At 42.7% G+C, this 19,610-nt stretch overlaps 1 protein-coding gene across 1 annotated transcript in view; it reads right to left on the bottom strand.

Annotated features, from left to right (window-relative positions):
* The window catches only part of fbxw4 (F-box and WD repeat domain containing 4), a 49,335-nt gene extending 35,531 nt beyond the window's left edge, over positions 1-13,804 (bottom strand). The window contains exons 1-5 of the mRNA XM_080741151.1: positions 13,488-13,804; positions 10,373-10,468; positions 9,341-9,526; positions 9,003-9,135; positions 6,883-6,968 (exon numbers count right to left, since the gene is read on the bottom strand). Coding sequence (XP_080597277.1) covers positions 6,883-6,968; positions 9,003-9,135; positions 9,341-9,526; positions 10,373-10,468; positions 13,488-13,672 — 686 coding nt within the window. The 5' untranslated portion in view covers positions 13,673-13,804. The remainder of the gene's footprint in view (positions 1-6,882; positions 6,969-9,002; positions 9,136-9,340; positions 9,527-10,372; positions 10,469-13,487) is intronic.
* Positions 13,805-19,610: the final 5,806 nt, after the last annotated feature.

Here is a 19,610-nt window from a genome sequence, read left to right as displayed (position 1 = left end):
GTGAAACTAAGCTTTATCAAAATGAAGTAACACTTGACCAGACATTTGAGCCCTGTTATCTCCTGCCGTTACCTCCTGCAGTGCTGTGTAATATTTCAATAACTCTGCCCAAGATGAGCTACACCTGTGAGCAGATTAAAGAAATGGGATTGAGAAAAGCAATATGAACAGAAGAAAGACCAAGGCCTAAGCCCACTGATGGGATCAATCTATTTTCTGCACTGGTGGGGATCTGTCCCATGCTAGCACACCGACATTTCACCGTAGCCACAATAAAGCTTGCTAACAGACCTTGAGATGATATCTAGTGGAAAATAAAATCGAAGAGATGGTGATGGAAAGAGAGAGAGTGAGTGAGTGAGTGAGTGAGTGAGTGAGTGAGTGAGTGAGTGAGTAAGTGAGTGAGTGAGTGAGTGAGTGAGTGAGTTAGTGAGTGCGTGCGTGCGAATGAAACAAATGGATGCCGCTAGCTTTGGTGTACAAAAAGGATTCTTACTAGCATTATCTGCCTTGAAGTCAAAGTGAACCAGCAAGCCACAATTAGCATTTCTCATTGGTTTAGTTAGTGGTCGACATTGGCCTGAGAATTGTAGATAACGTCAAAGACACACCGACCAGCCTTCCTGTACAGGGCGACCTGATAGCTGATTGGGGCGAGTACCTCATGGGACTATAAGAGCTGACAGCGAGCCCCTGGTTTGATTCCCGGCTGGCCAGACCCTTTGCTCCCCTACTCTCTCCGTGTTCCCCGTCTCTCTCCACTGTACCTGTCAAATAAAAGCTAAGGAATGTGACAGAGGTCAATGTATTGTTACAGACCGGAAGTCTACCGTATATCCATCATCTGCTAACATTTAACGTATCTCGTCTTATCTACCTTGTCTCTCGTTTATCATCATCCCCTGCAGACAGGGAACAGAATGAGTCCAGTGAGGTCCCAGCCACAACTAGTCTGCAACACATGCACTCAAGGATAGAAATAATGTAACCTTTACTTACTGACTGTAAGTGATAACTATGACAGACATCACTAATGCTTGTGACCCATCACACTTTACAGGGGTTGACACTAAAGTCACTTGCCTGTCGGGCAATTACAGGTCATGTTCTACTTGCCCTAAGGTTATGCCCACTTGCCCGAAAAGTAAAACTTACTCTTATAGAAAAAATGTATGTTAAATCCAATCTATAACTTGAGAAACAGAATGAGTTAGGGTTGTTCGATGTGGCCTAAAAATAAAATCTCGATTTATTTCTCAGAAAAGTTGATTTTCGATTCCGATTTCGATTTTTTTGGTAAAAGAATAATACATTGTTTCAACTATGTTGTTTTCATTTAAAAAATGCAAGGACATGATTTTTTTTTATTATAGTTTTATTTAAAAAAATAAATTATATAGCCAAATAGCAAAATCTAATGTGGTGAGCCCTGCCCAGTCTGACGTGCGCTGCACGTGCATCAAAGAAATTACACATCAGAGATAAAGTACAGTAGTATTACTTTGGTGTCGGACCTTGTCGTCCTGCTTTAGGAGGACCGGGCTGTGCACTTTTTGCCCCGTGCAAGGCTCCAATGAGTAAGAATTACCCTAATTAAAGCGATTTTACGATTTCTTATTTTTTAAATCGTCCAAAGGAAAAAATCCCAATCGATTAATCGGAAAACCCTAGAATGAGTGCATGCTGCCAGTTGTAAAAAGGTAGTATTGTGCTTCATGAATGAATAGCCAATAATATTTAATGAAGACAGAAAGCACTTGCCGGTCAGGCAACCTGAAGGCAAACTTCACTTGCATTCACTTACCTAACCCCAACCCTTATTTACTTCGGGTTTGTGTCAACCCCTGCACTAAATAACCAATACGTACTGACTTGCCTCATTGTAAGTGTTTGAGCTCGACTGTCCAGAAATGCCTACTAAGATCCTGACGGGACTGCAGGAGACCAGTGGTTCCCAACTGGGCGTGCTCCGGACCCAAATTGTGACTTCACCACACAGCCATGAGCCAACGTACTACGGACCACAGGTTCCCATATCTAATTTATCCTCAGTCCATGATGCTGTGAGAATGGATTCCAACCCAATATTTCGTCACAGCCCACTGGGAACACTACAGTAGACAATTGCTAATGCTAAGACTGTATTTATAGCCTTAGCAGTGTTGCTGCTGTGAAAAACTACAACTAAACACAGTGTGACATGTTAGTTTGCACAGACCATCAGTCTAGGTTCGACTCCAAAGATAGGCTGTCAAAGAAGTTTATGGTGAAATTATAACACGCAGTGGCAATCATTTAGATGTGTCTAGCATTGGTTAGTTCTTGCCCATCATTAAGCTATGAGTATTGTCTGGTGTCTAATCTATAGTCTGCTGTGTGAATGTATGTTCTGAAATTCCAGTTATATTACTGTATCCGAGTCCTGCAGTGTAGTATAATAGGGCTTAGGGGAAACTATCAACTATTATATTTATGTATTTTTTTTTTATGTTTTCTTTTTTTAATTAATGAATAAAAATGGACCTAACAAATTCGAATAGATTGTTTATAATCATAATCGTTTACCGGTAGTTTTATTAACCACTAGCCAGTACTAGCCGTACTGTAATCGTACAACAGTGTCGCTCAAAAACAGCAAAAATAGCTGATCTACAGGCTCCCATTATGACACTTTGTGTGTGTGTGTGTGTGTGTGTGTGTGTGTGTGTGTGTGTGTGTGTGTGTGTGTGTGTGTGTGTGTGTAGTGTGTGTGTGTGTGTGTGTGTGTGTGTGTGTGTGTGTGTGTGTGTGTTTTATAATTGTTTAAAATGATTCGTTTGATTAACTGTTGCACCCCTAAACAGGACTGCCTGTCACCACATAAGGTCAAAGTAGATTCTTTGTTACTGTATGAACCTTTCACATGGCAATTAAGTTTTCAGATTTTGATTCTGTTCATTACACTTCTAACACTCTGAAACTCCCAGTGTTCATTCTGACCACAAACACACACACACACACACACACACACACACACACACACACACACACACACACACACACACACACACACACACACACACACACACACACACACACACACACACACACACACACACACACACACACACACACACACACACACACACACACACACACACACACACACAACCACAACCCCATCTTTCAACTCTTTAGATTTTTCAAGCGTGAAGAAGAGACAATTACATTTACAACAAAAGGGTTTCTCTCCCCTCTCTCTCCCCTTGCTCGCTTCTCTCTCTCCGCCTGTCGCTTCCTCCCTCGCTCCACCCTACTACGGCACAAGGCATGGTGTGGAGGGCGGCAGCCGCCGTTCACCTCTCTCTACCGACTACATACGTCGAAGTAAAAAAGGCGCTTAAGTGTTCTACGTTGTCTTTAAAACAACTGACAAATGTATCTGCCAGGGCACATGGCATGAAAAAATGTCTCAGACTATTCAGAGACAGTCTGAGATAAGTGCCTCAAAGGCCTTGCAGAAAATGCACTAAGAAGAGTAACAATGGAGCGTATTTTATACTCTCAGAGTTATCTTAACACTCTATGTTGCTATGTGCTTTATTTGAAAGTACAGTAGAATTAGCAGCACTGACAACTGATGTGTTACTCATAATTTAACCAAACAGGGGGAGACAAGAAGGCATCTAACAACCAGAAGAAATATTGCGTTATTTGGGATCCTGAGTTCCTGACTTCACCTTAAATGCAAAACTCAGATCCTTGGGTGAAAGCTGCCGAGAGTCCCACTGGCTTAAGAAACAAATCATACAGGCCACAACAATTTATTTATTTTCCACGCGCTGGGCACCAACTTCTTAAGCCGGAGGGACGACTTTACTTGCTGGGGAGGAGGGGTACTGAGTGTACTGGGGAGGGATGTTGTGTGTTTATCAGGGAGTTGACACCTGGGTTCCAGAGTGGTTTTAATTAACCAGGCCGTTGGTCAGTGAGAGGCAGGGAGCGGGTTTCCATTATGAGGGGGCGGCAGGCTGAGGCACGGTTTGCTATTTCAGCCAGTAAATTGGAGAATTAATGATGTGGATAATCGTCCCGTTCCCTCTCAGATCTCTCAGAGCCGGCTGAGGTGGGCAAGGCCACCTCAGCCGTGTGTGTGTGTGTGTGTGTGTGTGTGTGTGTGTGTGTGTGTGTGTGTGTGTGTGTGTGTGTGTGTGTGTGTGTGTGTGTGTGTGAGAGAGAGAGAGAGAGAGAGAGATGGCAGAATCCTGGGTGTTAGCTAACTCTGAGAGTGTAAAACTGGACTGGAGTATGAGGATCCGTTTTTAGACTCTATTTCCTCTATATGTGTATGTGTAGTGTACTGTACATGTTCATGTGTGCTGAGACTGTGTGTGGTGAGCATACATTTGTGAGTGTGTTAAGTATGTAAAGACGGCTGAGAGCCTGCCGACTGTGCATCTGACAGACAAAAGAGTGTATGCGTACATGCATGTGTGTGTGAGTGGCAAGGCGCAAGTTTGGGTTGGATAAGTACATGGTTAAGAATGTGAGTGTTTCCTAGTAACACTGTCCCAGAGTGCTAGTGCACTCGGACTCTGAGTGCACTCTCCTCAGAAAGTTTCTGTAAGTTACTTTTCTCACACGGACGGCTTTTGCCTCAATGGATCAGGTTTTGCAGCCTGTTGCTTAGGGTTAGGGCTCAAGAGTGGCAGATGTTCCAAGGGTCACAAAACAAAAGAACTTTAGTGTATAGTAATATTGTCTTATTTCAATGCAATGGATGCTGACTTCACTGTCAATTATGGATCTCAGCGTGAAACCAGTTGAGAAACATGACGCCTTAGGGGAATTTTTGGAGGCCATGGAGAAAATATAAATATAGGTGGTAGGTGTGCAAAAATGTAGTCTGGAATTTAAACCTGCTGGGGGGAAAATGTAAAAAAGGAAGGATAGATTTGTAAAAAGAAAAATAATAATAATAGTTTTTTTGAAAATATATATACGTCAATATAGCAGATGGTTGGATCAAAATCAAATGATTATGAACATTAAAGACAAACAGGATTCTCCAGTTAGGTAAGTCAAAAAGAATATCATTAACTATCTGAATGGAAAATCTATTGAGACTAATTCACCCCAAAGGGCAGTTAAATTTTGCCAGAGTTGGCTGCAGTGGTTTGAAAATAATACTTAGGATTTCCTCTGCAGTTTTTCAAAAGGGCAGCGAGATTTGTAGTCAAGGGATTCTAGGTAGTACCAAGAGGAATCTAATGTAAATCATTATCTTATCATAACCCTTAAAGAAGAATTTCGGCCTAGAAGATTATTTTACCTTTAGTTTGCATTCTTCTCTCCCAAAAATAGTAGTCCCGTGTTTGTTTTTTCATAACAGGCAATCTTGTCCTTTCTGGCCAACCCGATCACGGCTTCAAACCGGAGCGATTGGTTATATTGTTAATCCGCTTATTTCTCTTGCTCGAAAATCCAATTTTTCGGTACATTTCTGCCTTACATACTGATAGTATGTCCTTCCATGCTGTAATATTAACAGGGCGCAGCAATTTTTGTTGTTAAAATGCAGATCTTTGAACGCTTGAAATCTCGTCTCGCGAGAAATCTAAATCCTATTGGAGTCAATGCGACGTGATGCACACCCACATCTGCGCAACTTCTCTTGTAAACAACTAATGGCTGTGCCCTGTGCACAACGAGAAGGTGGATCAACCAGAGTCAATACGTACGACAGATTTATTTTCCAGCAAGAGAAATAAAGAAGTGGATTAACAATATAACTGTGATCGTTTAGGGCAAATGGACAAAATTGCCTGTTTTTTGGGGAGAGAAAAAGTACAGTACATCTAAAGGTAAGACAGCCTTCTAGGCCGGAATTCTCCTTTAACCCTACAATCGCTATTGTGGGAGAACATTCACCAAAATCAAAGTGTCACAACGCATTGTGAGCTTGGAGATCTGTTTTTTGCATAGATATTTGGTGTAAAGGGGGGGGGGGAAGTTCGGGAGAGGAGCGGACCAAGTACATACCTGGTCAACTAAGTATTAGTTTACCAAGTATAGAGGGTTTAAGTGGTGAAGCAACCTCACCACTCAATCTTGAATTATTAATGTTGTGGGCGGGAGGGGGGTTGTCCCTGGAATCTTCATGGCAAGTTGAAGGGATCAGCTGCCCCTGTGCTGGGCCAGCAGGTGCTGAAGCACGGATACTGTTACGACCCTGCACATCTGTCTGCCTGTGTGTCATTAACAATGTGCGCACATGTCTCTGTAAGTCATTAAGTCTCTGGGTGTAAACATGGCTGAGAAATCAAAGGCATTGTTTCCCCCTTGTTCTTTCTAACCCATTTCTACTGTACAGTGAATGTGTAGTGCTATTGTTTCAAGTAGACATTCAACCATATATAATGTAAAAAATAAAATAATCTAATCAAGCAACTGATTAGTTCTACAGTTATACAATGTTGTAAAATATTATTAAGTATGTTATTATTATTTCACTGGACAGAGTACTTTGTTTTGGACCCTGGGCAGGCCAGCCTCTGATAGTCAATGTCCGATACTCAACTGACTTACAACCAGAGACGTGACAGTATCTCACTTCCAAACAAGGGCACCAGAACACGGTTTGAAGTGGGGAATGCCAGTAGAAAGGCAAAATAATGTCATCATCACATGCTTCTGCTTCTTCATACTAGGGCTGGTAAATTAATAATCGCCTCTATCGGAATCACTGAAAGCACGGAAATGGCGTAGATCTACGTCAACGGCAGTCAAGCAGAATTCCCTGCTATGTGCAGGCAATTCTGCTATTTCTTTTAGAACATTACCATTGATCAACACTTAATAACTGTAACCATGTGTTTTGAGAACAACTGAATGGGCACTTACTTCAGTGTGGGGCTAATGGCCACAGACCAAACTCTGTCATACATGGGTATTGTGTCTCGGGGGCAGCTGGAACCCAGAGTCCAAATCTAGAAATATAATTGCAGAAAACTCACCATTAGGGACAGCAATGTGGAGAGAGACAGCAAGGAGAACATAGAGAGGAGGTATGAACAAGAGACAGGGGTACTAAGCTGGATTTAAACCCAGCACACTGTAATTATGTGGCCAGTGCAGAATTGCCTGAGCCACCAGTTCACTCTGACCACTAAGAACATTATGTTAAACACGGTCACACTGTCACACAGGCAGGGCAGCCTCTTGGATTTCTGGGCCCCATGCCAACATATCATAGCTGATGTTAAGTATGTATAATTGAATGTGATTTTAATTTATGAAAACAATAAAGTCTATAAACTAGGCCAATCTTGGAGGGCTCCTGTCAACCCAGAGCCTTGGAATATTATATATACAGCATAAACACAGTATAAGTGTTATCACAGGGGTATTTGCCATGACAAAAAAATGCCACGCAATTTGTTAATCATAAAACCTTATTTATTGGCAAAGACAATGAGAAAATGTCATATGATCAACATTGTAATTGTAGACTGGCTGGCATCTCTCTGACAGTGTGGGGTGGGAGCTGGCTGAAAACACAGCAGGTGTTACTGGCTGCCAGCCTTGCCATTACACAGCCATTCTGTGAAACGGCGACGATAGCTTTTTAACGCTTTGTTTTGGTTCCTTTCAGGGGTCATCAATATGTCCGTACAAGAACCAATGTGTCTGTGGCGAGACTTGGCCTGGTCCTTCGCATATTTACATTTGTTTTTTACACTACACCATTATAATATTTTTAATTTGATCATAAGACCAAGTTACTGAATGCCAGTCTCCAGGATTTCTAAAGAATACTGTATGTAAGACACTGATTTACTATGACACTATGTATGGCATTAGGAGTCCACTGGTAGTGGTTCTCAAACGTTTTATTTTCAAGGACCCCATAACTCTGAGGGATACAGATCTGTAATGGTCATTGAGGGCTAGTGTTTGTCTACTCATTTTGTCTCACTCGCATGTGCCTCACCCTCACTGGCCCACAAATTCTGGGCCCTGAGTACAAGGATTCACTGCGGGCCCGCCATGAATGTTCTTCATAGGGTGAGTGGGTTTAAAGACTGGGAAAGCATTATTACTCATAATTATTATGTGCTTTAACTATTGAAAAATAGTAGATCTACAAGCTCACAAAAACCTATGTTTCTATGTCAGTGGTGCTCAAACTTTTTCATGTGAAGGACCCCCAAAATGATTTGTATTTGGCCACGGACCCCCATCTCAAAATATTTAGATCCAGGGACACCACAGAAGCAAAATTTTAGTTACAAAAAATACATATATTCAAAGATTTCCATACATTTTCACAACTTTTCAAAAATAGCAGATCTACAAGCTTGCAGCGCAGCACTCGGTGCCCCTCCACCTTGGGCCCGAGTAACTCAGTCTCACTTTCCCCCCCTTGTGAGCCCCTGCCTGCATACCAGTGATCGATGGAGATTCCACACAACTAGAAACTACAGCCTTTCTCTTCCTGGAATATTGTAATTGCTGAATTAGGAGCCATTGTTCTTTAATTTATTAAGTGAAGAAAAAAAGTTTGAAATCGTATTTGAAATGGCCAAACCTAACCTAACCCTAACCCTACCGATGATGTCACTGGCAGACAGATTTATTTCTAAACTGTCCACCGCCCTCCTCTGAGACAATGAGTAGACCGAAAAGAGGGCATTATTGAGGGCTAATTATATGAACATGAAAATGGCCAAAGTGGCCCTTTAAAAGCAGCTTGCAGAGCCAGTTTGTATATATAGTGTTTTGAATTTGTTGTTGATATGTCCCCAGAACTTTTTTGTGTTATCCTTTTAGCCGAAATGTCTTAGACTGTACCTTGTGCGGTTTACATATCTGGCCAAGTATTCAATCAATCAATCAAAAGTTCAGCACGTGCTGGCTTACACGGATTGGCCAGCTGCAATATAACCTAGGGTTGACATGGCTTCACCTTGCACTGATAGCATTGCACTGCAGGGAAAATACAGTCTACTAGTATGTCTCACCCGGGCAGTTCTGTCTCGAGACCCACTGACAATCAGTCCTCCTCTGGAGTCCAGGCAGTTCACTTCCTGGTTATGACCCGACAGCTCCACGGAGACACCGCTCCTCTTGCTGTGAACCACAATCTTCCCATCGCTGACAACGACACAGTTATATAATAATTATGTCACATTTTAAATTAATTTGTATTAAACCTGTGTTTTAACAATCCCATTAAAGTTGTTAAATAATCTAAAGGCTGAGGTATCACACTACATATTAGATGTTTTATCACATGCAGTATGTATGACAAATCAGGTTCAGTCGTATCAAAATTGCATTAGATTATCAGGCTACCTACCTTCCACCACTGATAAGGTGAGAGTCTGTCACAGCGAAGCGACACACGTCAACATTGTGGCCTGTGTACACAGCATACGGATAGCGGTGGAACCGGCCCCTGTTCTGTCGCAAGGCGTACGCCCCAATGTCTGCAGCCTGGGACAGAAACAGCACGTCCCCGTCCAGCTGCAGCCATGGCAACAACCTAAAAACAGGAAACATACATTTGCTTAGTGCTCTGAATTGCATAGACATGAATACAAATTATCGCTGACAGGCAGAAACATCTCCATATTACTATCTGTTTTGTTTTGTTTTTTTCCCTTAAAGATGAGGTACCGTGATGTTTTTCCCTCCTATAACATGATCATGTCCACACCCACCTGTTCATTAAGTATACCTGGTTCTCAGGTGGGTGGTGACCCAGTTAGCCACACCCACAGTGTTGCTGTATGATAAAAGGGGAGGGGATGACTTTATGATGTCATTATTTCAATTTGGCCTTTTGACTCAGAGGCTTTCAGCTTTCAGGAAGAAACCAAAAATACACAGGGAAGGGAAGGGTTTGCATATTATAACCCCACCTGGGGGTCTATTAGAGTAACATTAACTCCGGGGGGCGCCCGCTGGCCTAGTGGTCAAGGCGCATACCACATACTAGGCTATGATGCCTGCTGGCGTCGCCGGTTCGATTCCAGATCCGGACGACCTTTGCCACATGTCATTCCCCATCTCTCTCCCCATTTCCTGTCAGTCTACTATCCTATCAAATAAAGGCAAAAAAAGCCAAAAAAGAGTAATGTTAACTCCATAGACACATACAAAACAGAAAAAGTACAAAACTACTGTATGGCACCACCTCTTTAAATTCATGCCCTACTTCTTTGTAACAAAGTGTTGTGAAAATGTAGCTGACGCAATTATGCAATGACGGTAGTGATGATGATGATGTCCACATTGTTTTCAGGTCAGCTTTTGGAATCACCATCAGCTCGCTTGTAACCTCAACGGAGGAATTATATCTCGTGAACAAGTGTATGCAAACACTTACTTTGTCTTCCATTTAAGAAGAGTGGCTATTTTGCAAACCCCGTTGTACCAGTTCTGAGCAGCCTTCACTCTTTCCTTCAGCGGGATATAAGGATATCTGCAATGACAGTCACGCATTAAGATTACAAGATGAACAGAAACCTGCACCCCTTTAAACACCGGTGAGCTTACACTTTTTTGGGCATGTTGAGTCATGTTGGAAAAGCCAGCGACCGAGACTTTGACCTTTCTACGTTGCTCAAGATCAAAAGGTCATGTTGTCAAATTCAAGACAATATGTAATTTACGATTTGTTGATCAAAAGTGATATCTCCGTCATTAACCATTTGAATTATAATGGACTTTTGTGTCATTTTGACCGATGACCTTGACCCCCAAAACTTAAGCATACCTATAATATTCAATAGATAAGACAAATTACACTCTGTTCTTAGAGTGAGGTAGCCTAAGAGTGAGGTGGATTAATTAATTTCTTAATTATATAAGAAAGATGTGTAAAGTTGCCAACAGAAAACACACTGCCATTCCCAGGATGGAGTAAAGTAGGTAGATACCACAGCTTCATCCAACAGTCATGAGTTGTAAAGAACTGAGTTGTAATGAATAACATTTAAATGTATTATTATGATTTGTACTGAGTATGTATGACACACACACACACACAGACAGACAGACAGACAGACAGACAGACAGACAGACAAACAGACAGACAGACAGACAGACAGACAGGCAGGCAGGCAGGCAGGCAGGCAGGCAGGCACGCACGCACACACACCTTATAGCTTGAGCCTATTCTTAGATCATGTTCTACTGGTACCTCCCCAACCCAACAATGATTTTAAAGAATCACAGGAACATTATCTGACATTGTTTCCTCCACCGTCGGTGAGTGACTGGGTGAATCTAATGATAGTGTAAAGCGTTTGGATAAAAGGCCTATACAATTACACATTTTTTACAATTTATCAAAAACATTGGAATAATGTTACGTTTTTTGTATTTATTTTAAATTGTTTAAGTTGTTTGAACAACTATTTGTTCTTCTCCATCTCCTTCAGTAGTGAAAGAAAACACTTGGAAACAAGAGTGTAGCATTCATAAGGCCTAATATATCAGTTAATAAGAATGCACTGTTTTGTAGAAGTCTGCAATGCTCTGCATCTGCAGATTCTGCACCCAGAATCACAGTTAAGTGTATAACAGGTGTAAGGTAAACCGTTCCAACCATGCAGTTAATTGGTTATGGGATATTACGGCCAAAATGTCAATATTGTGCATCCATAGCCTAAAATATTAATGTGAATGACTGTGTCAGTGTCTTGTTCCCAGTAGAGGCTGACACTCATCCAGAACAGAAGCATATGCATTCACATGTGTTCGTCATCCCCATGCCAGAGGGGGTTGACACAAATCAGGGAGGGAGCAGCTTGCTTCTCTCTCAGCTAGCAGCTGAAGGATGTGCTGCCTGCCCTGACACTCTCAGCAGGTCCGCCAAGTTCATTTACATTGGCCTTTGCCTGGGCGTCTCAGGGAGGTGACGGCTGGTTTGATTAGAATGGGCTTCACTGTGGCAATGGGGGAAAAGGTTAGAAGGGAGGAAATTATGATGCCATTGTGGCTCTGGGCCAAATCAGCCATGCTGAGATCTCAGAGCCAGGCTTTACTTCTGCATTCAGCAGTATTTTCCCCTCTCATTTTACCTACTGTCTGGCAATAAACTTTAAGTAGTGAGAGGAGTGAACTCAACTGTTCTGCACAGCAGGTGTACTAGTTTCCAGACTGTTATGATTTGAAGCAAGGTGGCCTAAGCCATTTAGAAGGTGATTTGGTCTCTGTCGGAGTTAACAGTCACTCAACCCAAACCCAACCCTCTAGACTTTGAAACAAGACCAGATTTTGTTTTGTCTACACCCAATCTCTTTGCCAAAAATAGCCAATCTACAAGGTCACTGTGAGTGTGAACTTGTAATTCCACCATTTTGGCTAATCTTGAGTACCTTCAAGATATAGGCTAATGTGAAATGTGTAATATTTTATTTACGATTATAGCTTCAACATACGACAATATTATTTGGGCTGTCATTAGGTTGTGTGCAGCTTCTCTAAACTCAGTGGTTTTCAACCAGTGGTCCGGGGACCACCAGTGGTCCTTGAGGGGGTTCCAGGTGGTCCCCATGCAGCTAAATGATGTTAACCAAATGGAGTCCGGACCCTTATAGATCTCTTGAGAGTGTGAAATGAAACACTCTCAAGAAACCAAAAGGATCCTTACGGGTCCATTTGGTTTCATTTTACGCTGTCAAGAGTAAAATTATTGTTAAACACACGCATTACTTAATTCACAAGAAGCCGACACAATTAGAAAATGTAGATTTTCTAATCAATGTTTTCCTGTTTTATCTCTCAGAAACATCGTGGAATTGTGGACAAATGGTGGTCTGTGGCTAAAATGTCGAATAAATAATAGACCATGATTTAAAAAGGGTTGAAAACCACTGCCATAATACACGCGTTTGTACTTTGTTCCTTCCTCGCGGTATAACCAACCTCTCCATCCACAATGGCTAAGTTAAGGGGAAGCTCCGCCGTTCCCGAACACTTCTTACCTTTCGTGAACATCCTATCCAAAATGTAAAGGTCCCGTGCAGGTCTCTCAGGTGTTGACTTCTCAAGCGTGGACGAAAATCGGAGCAGCGTCTTGAAATAAAGAGTTTAAATCGCTCATTTTGTCAGCCGGTGCCATGTTTTTTAGACATTCCGGAAGTTGCGGCCGCATAGGAAACAATTACTACCTCCCCTGGTCACGTGGTATAGACATAACGAATATTAGTGGGGAAATGAATGCCCCGGCTGACAAAATGAGAGATTTAAACTCTTTATTTCTAAACGCTGCTTCGATTTTCTTCCACGCTTGAGAAGTAAACACCTGAGAGACCTGCACGGGACCTTTACTTTTTGGATAGGATGTTTACAAAAGGTAGGAAGTGTTCGGGAACGGCGGAGCTTCCCCGCAACTTCGCCATTGTGGATGACACAGTGAGGAACCTCATCTCTGAGCTGTATAGCGGAGGGAAAGGTTCCGAAAGGAGCTACACTCGGTATAACTGTTCTCTTACATGTCTCTTCCATTTCGAGTGATTCCGGTGTTTAGGAAGTCTCTGGCGATCCTCTTCCACACGGCATCACGGTTTACAAAGTGGTAAATGGTTCTGCAAACTTGGGAAAGGCGACTCAGAGACCTGTAGTCCAAATATGACAGGATATGGTAAAGGATATCCTCTGGCAAATGTAATAACAGCATTCTTTTAACGCTTCGTTCATTGAGACCGCTTCTATCTTCCGTTTACACACAGCAGGCAACTCGCCTGTAGACTGTGGTTGTTTATTTAAAAAAAATATATCGATTTTAGTCCATGGTTTTAGTAGCGTTTGTTTTCCCCATGTTTTTCCAGTAGTGTTTACACGTCCATTCCGTCGTTACGTCATTACGCATACGTTACGTTGTAGTGCGCAATGACGTATTGTGGCCCACTCACACATGTGATTCATGTGTTGCATTTTTGCCCGCATTAGCTGGCTTTCAGCATAGAATAGATGGCTTTCAGGCAGGGTTGCCAACAATGGACACTCAGAATTCAGGAGATTTTTGGGGGGTAGTCAATGTGTTCTGGTGAATTTTTTGCAATATTGATAATTTTGCTTTGCTTTACTCGCAATGGAAAATGATGGGTATTGATTTGGTAACTGCAGCAATGTAATGTAGGACCCATCTGCACTATGTCCAATAAAAGCCCCCAAAAAAATCTTAAAAAAAAATGGGTAGCCAGAATCCAGGAGATGTATTTATTGTCTCCACCAGCCGAAGGCATGGGGGGGAGTATGTTTTCGTCTCCATCCGTCCGTCCGTCCGTCCGTCCGTCCGTCCGTCCGTGCGTGTGTGCATCCGTGCGTCCTCACAGTTTGTTACCAGCTAATCTCAGTCGCCGTTGGCCCGGTCGCTGCCAAAATGAGCACACACACTCCCTGGATGCCAATTCAGAACCTCTGACCCACATTTTTCAAATGGGCCTGTTCTAGCACCACCATGAGGCCGATGTTCGCAAAACACATTTCTTGTACACTACTCTTACAGATTTTGTCCAAAAATCCTACAAATTGGTAGGCAGTATCTCGACAGTCAGGTGATCAACATGGATTTGTCAGATTTTGCATATTCCATCCTGATTGACTAAGATTGGCTTCCAAAGTTAGTAGGATTGAGCCGTTTTGAACAAAATGCCTCAAATCACAAACGCAAAGTGCAATTATCATGAAATCGCACACACACGTTCCCACTAAGCCAAGGAAGAAATGCCGATTTGTGGTTTTACCTATAACTCCACCGATCAGTTTCAAACTTTGTAAGCACACTCCCTAGAGGCCAAGGAAAAACCCTTTCCCTGCATTTTTCATATCAGCCTTTTATAGCGCCACCAGTAGGCCGACTTATGTAAAACACAATTTTTCCTAATATTCCTTGAGATTTTATCCAAAAATCATGCAAATCACTACACAGTATCTCTATAGTCATGTGATCAAGTCCGATCCGTCTGATATTTCATATTCCACCCTAATTTTGGCTTCCAAAGTTTGCAGTATTGCTCAGTTTTTGAACAAAATGCCTCAAATCATCAACGCAGCTTGCGATTAGCGTGAAATTTGCCACACATATTCCCACTAGCCTAGGTCAAGGAACAAATGCTACCTTTTTCACATTGGCCTGTTATAGCACCACCAGCAGGTAGTCTTTAGCAAAACAATTTTTTGGAACACAATGCCTCATATCATCCATGCAGCGTCCGACTGCCATGAAAGGTCTACGATTGGCGAAGAACAACTGCCAAGTGCCACCCTTTTTACATTGGCCTATTATAGCACCACCAGGACGCCTGGCCTGGTGGAGACCTGTGCTCGGAAGAGCACTGATTTTCCTGTGTTTTGTGTAATTTTGCATGTTTCCTAGTTTTATCAGGCTTGCTTTAGCATGGGTAGCCTACAATTTCAGCTATAAAAAGGCCAAATGTAGGTGTACAGAAATTGATTTAATGACTGAAGCAAAGTAAGACACTAAAGACACACGTCATTACTTGAATATAGTGATATAGCGATTTTGCATGCATTGCCCACCACCCCCAAGCGGGGGGTCAGGGGACATTTTTAACATAGTAGATCTAATTTCCTGTGGTCTGGTGAATTTTGGAAGTTAGATATCTCCAGGAGAAATGACAAATCAGAAATTATAACTTCTGTAGAAGGCATTTATTTTGAAGACGTTTTCTCTCTACAAGAGTTATAACGGCGAGAGGGGGAGTAAGCCCGGTGAGGCCCTTTGGTCCTGTAACTGCTCGAAACATGCACAAATGTAAAATACAAGGTGCTCCCCTCATTGGTGCAAATGGTGCAGGAGATGGGGTTGAAATTCAGGAGACTCCTGCCGGATTCAGGAAAGTTGGCAACCTTGCGTGAGACTGGTGACGGTGGTGTTATTGTTTCCGCCAGGTCGAAAGGCATGGTCGAGACTATGTTTTCGTCCCTGTACGTCCGTATGTCCGTCCGTCCGTCCGTCCGTCCGTGTGTGTGTGTGTGTGTCCGACATCTCCAGTGCCGTTGGCCTGGTCGCTGCCAAACTGCACAGACACTCCCCTTTTCACATGGGCCTATTCTAGCACCACCATGAGGCAGCTTTTTGCTAAATTATTTTTTGGACAGTATTGCTACAGATTTTATCCAAAAATTACACAAATCGGTATACAGTATCTCTACATGTCATTGACATGGATATGTCCAATTTTCCATATTTCATCCTGATTGGTTGAGATTGGCTTCCAAAGTTGGCAGGATTGGTCTGTTTTTAACAAAATGCCTCAACTCATGATGAAATTTTGCAGGCCCATTCCCACTAGGCTGAGGAAGAAATGCCACATTAATGTTCTAATCAGCCTCATGGTGGCACTATAACTGATCCATGTTTTTACCTTTAATTCCACTGATCAGTGTAAAACATTATATGCGCACTCCTTCGAGGCCAAGGAAAAATGGCCTCTGTGTTCATGTTGTTTACCTCCAAAGGTGAGTGTTGCCAGATTCTGTGAGTAATCAGGTTTTTTTTTTTTCCCAAAAAATAATCTTGAAAGCATGGCCAAATACGCAACTACATTTCAGAAACAAGACCAAATTCGCTTATTGAGCAGACCTGGCAGTGTGTGTTGCAGGCTACTGAGGTGTCATCTAAATGCAGTGTTCCGTCGCCCGACTTTTAAATGCCAAGTTTGCCAAATAATACAACAGACTAGAGTTTGAAGCTGTTGGAAATAGTCTGTTTGGTGGAGAGCCACCTTAAGACTGATAAAGTTTGCAGGCGTGGTCTGTTGTGAACAAAATGCTCCAAAATATGAATGCAGCCTATGAAAAGCGGTGAAACTGACATTCCCACTAGGCTGAGAAAGAAATGCGACTTGAACATTTTCAATTCAGCCCCATGGTGATGTAATAACAGGCCGAGTCGTGTCTTGACCTATACAGTAATTGCGTCAAACTTGGACACTAGAGGCCAAGGTAAAAGGCCTGGCCTGCGTTTTTCTAATCTGCCTTTTCGACTGTATGTGAAACAAATGTTTTAGTGTGGTTGCCCCTGCAGGGCAACCAGACTATAGTACTATATAGTCTGTCTTTATTCCATCCATCCATCCATCTTTCTTTCTTTCTTTCCCCACCTAGATACATTTTATTTTCCCACACTACTCCTCCCACAGTTTTGGTGGCATGTCAAATCAACTGGCTTCATCGGGAATCGATTCCTTGCATTTTGCTAAGAGAAAATGTTTAATTTATACACATTTATTTGTGAATACATTTTGTCCATTGACTTTAATTAAAATGAAATCTTTTATCCTTATCTTTAATCCTCAAAAATGACGTAACTTTCATCATCAATGACGTAACTGTATTGATTACTAGGGTAACTTTTCCGCTGCCATTGGAAATTGATGGAATCAATGGGAATGGGAATCAATAGGGAATCAATGGAATAGGTAATCAATGGGAGTGGGAATCAGTAGGGAATCAATGGGAGTGGGAATAAATAATCAATAGGGAATCAATTGGTCGAGCTTCACATGACAGTTAGCTTACTGCAAAATATAGTCACGTCAGCAACCACACTTGCAATTTCCAATTGCAAGTGTGTTATATATTAGTCCTTCATATTTTATCTGAATATCACACAAAACAGTACACATTTTGGTCTTGTGAGTGATGAAGACAAATCTGTCCGATTTTTCATAATTATTCTATCGTGGTTGGCTAAGATTGACATCTATTTTATATACCTCGATTATCACTCAATACCAAACAATGCACACACAACCAACATTCCTCACCTGGCGGAGACCTGTACTCGGGAGAGCACTGCTCCTAGTTTAGTTCTGTAGAGTCAAATGGAGCCAAATAGACCTGTCATTTGTTCAATTTTTACACTCTAAGGGTCCATTTGGTTCTATTTGTACACTCTTCGGAGTAAGATTAACTAGTTTTGTTACCACTAGATTTTACTGTGCAGTCTTGGGGATTAGCAGACATTCTCAACATTTGGAATAGTTCTCATCACCTCCCTGAGGTCCCATCCCTCCTCCTCCTCTTCCTCAGACCCATAGCAGCATCCTAGCTGACCCCGGTGGCCCTTGCCGTGTTTTTGTTGTTGTGTGTTTTTTCTTGTACGGTGACCCCCATCTCATGTCAAACATTCAAAGCTGCCATTGTCTGACATGTTTTTCCATTAAGGCCACAAAAGGCCCTGTTTGATCAGGGGTTATGGTATGCGATAGCCCGTTTGATCCAGGGTCACGGTGTGTGATTGGCAGATATGTGGCTCCTAGGTGGCGCTTTTTGTTCGGGCCGAAGTGGCTGCGTGACCCTGTCCCATTCAACACAGCGACCGCGACGCTTACAGAGGAGGGACCCAAGTGCGATCAGCCAGGTCTCACAGGGCTGGGTTCCTCACCCCAACACAGCTAAAAGTAGGCTAAAAGAATGAGAGGGGTGGGGGTTAACACATTGTAAATGCCATGAATGTGCTTGACATGACTGGGCATAAAGCGTCCTGGGCTGTCACTTAAGTATATTTGCAATGAAGGGTCTACTGTAGCATACTAATCTGAGGAGACTGGGGGTCCTTGACATTTTATTCTATTCACCTCACGGTTGAACAAGAAATTATAAAATTAAGAAATTGTCCTTTGTTTGCCCACGTTTATCTGATGTTCCACATCATAATGTTGAATGCAAATATTCTTCAGTTGAGCTGAAGTGAAAAGCGGCCCAGCATTCCCCGGGGCCTATTTAGGCACTAAAACTGCCAAAGTTGTGTCACGGTCAAATGACTACCAAAAGTTGATTGACCTCATGACATTTGGTGAGGCGCTTAGCCGTTTAGCATCAGTAGCATCAATTTGTGCTCATTCACATCATGAGGGTCCTCAAGCTTTCAGTTACGACCGGCAACCCCTAAACGCTTTGATCAGCTGAGCACAGCCTGCACATAATTGAAATATGCAGATCGTTTTTTCTCTTTTCTTTTTCTCTCTTTTTTTTCAGAGACACACACCCCACCAACTCTGCACACCCCCCACCCTGTTGAAAGCTGCACGGCTCTGAGAGGCCTTGTCCCAAACACTGGGACGTCGAAAAAAATCATTTATGGTCGGCTTTCCAGCTGAACTGTCATGGCTAAAAGGAAATGAAGAGGTTGGGAGGGGAGAGGAGGGAGATGGAGGAGGGAGAGATGGGGAGTGGAGGGGTGCATTTGAGGAGGGAGGGGTTGGGGGGGGACTCTCTGAGGGGGCCGGGGGGGTCTTCCCTTTTGATCTTTTTAGGGCAGCAGAAGAAGAGAGGGGTGGCGTATGTGTGTGCGTGGGGGGGGGGGGGGGGAGGTTCTGTCCCTGAGCTGGCAAACACATTTAGCTGGTAATTGTTCAGATCAGACTGAGATGCGTGGACAAACAGGAGTTTACAGCTCCAATTGGAAAAGTCAACAGGTCTCCCATAAGGCCCGTATATAAACAATGAAACTGTCGAGGTTTAGGAGCTTAGCTTTGATCAGTTGTTTGCGTTTCAATTATCTGGCCTACAGGTTGGGCTGCTGGCATTTTTGTTAACATGGCTGAATGGAGTGGAGAGGAGTGTGTGTGTGTGTGTGTGTGTGT

Source organism: Nannobrachium achirus (genome assembly GCF_963921795.1).
Source record: "Nannobrachium achirus genome assembly, chromosome: 13".
NCBI lineage: Eukaryota > Metazoa > Chordata > Actinopteri > Myctophiformes > Myctophidae > Nannobrachium > Nannobrachium achirus.
Note: the sequence above shows the minus strand (reverse complement) of the source record. Positions and strands in the feature narration are given on the sequence as shown.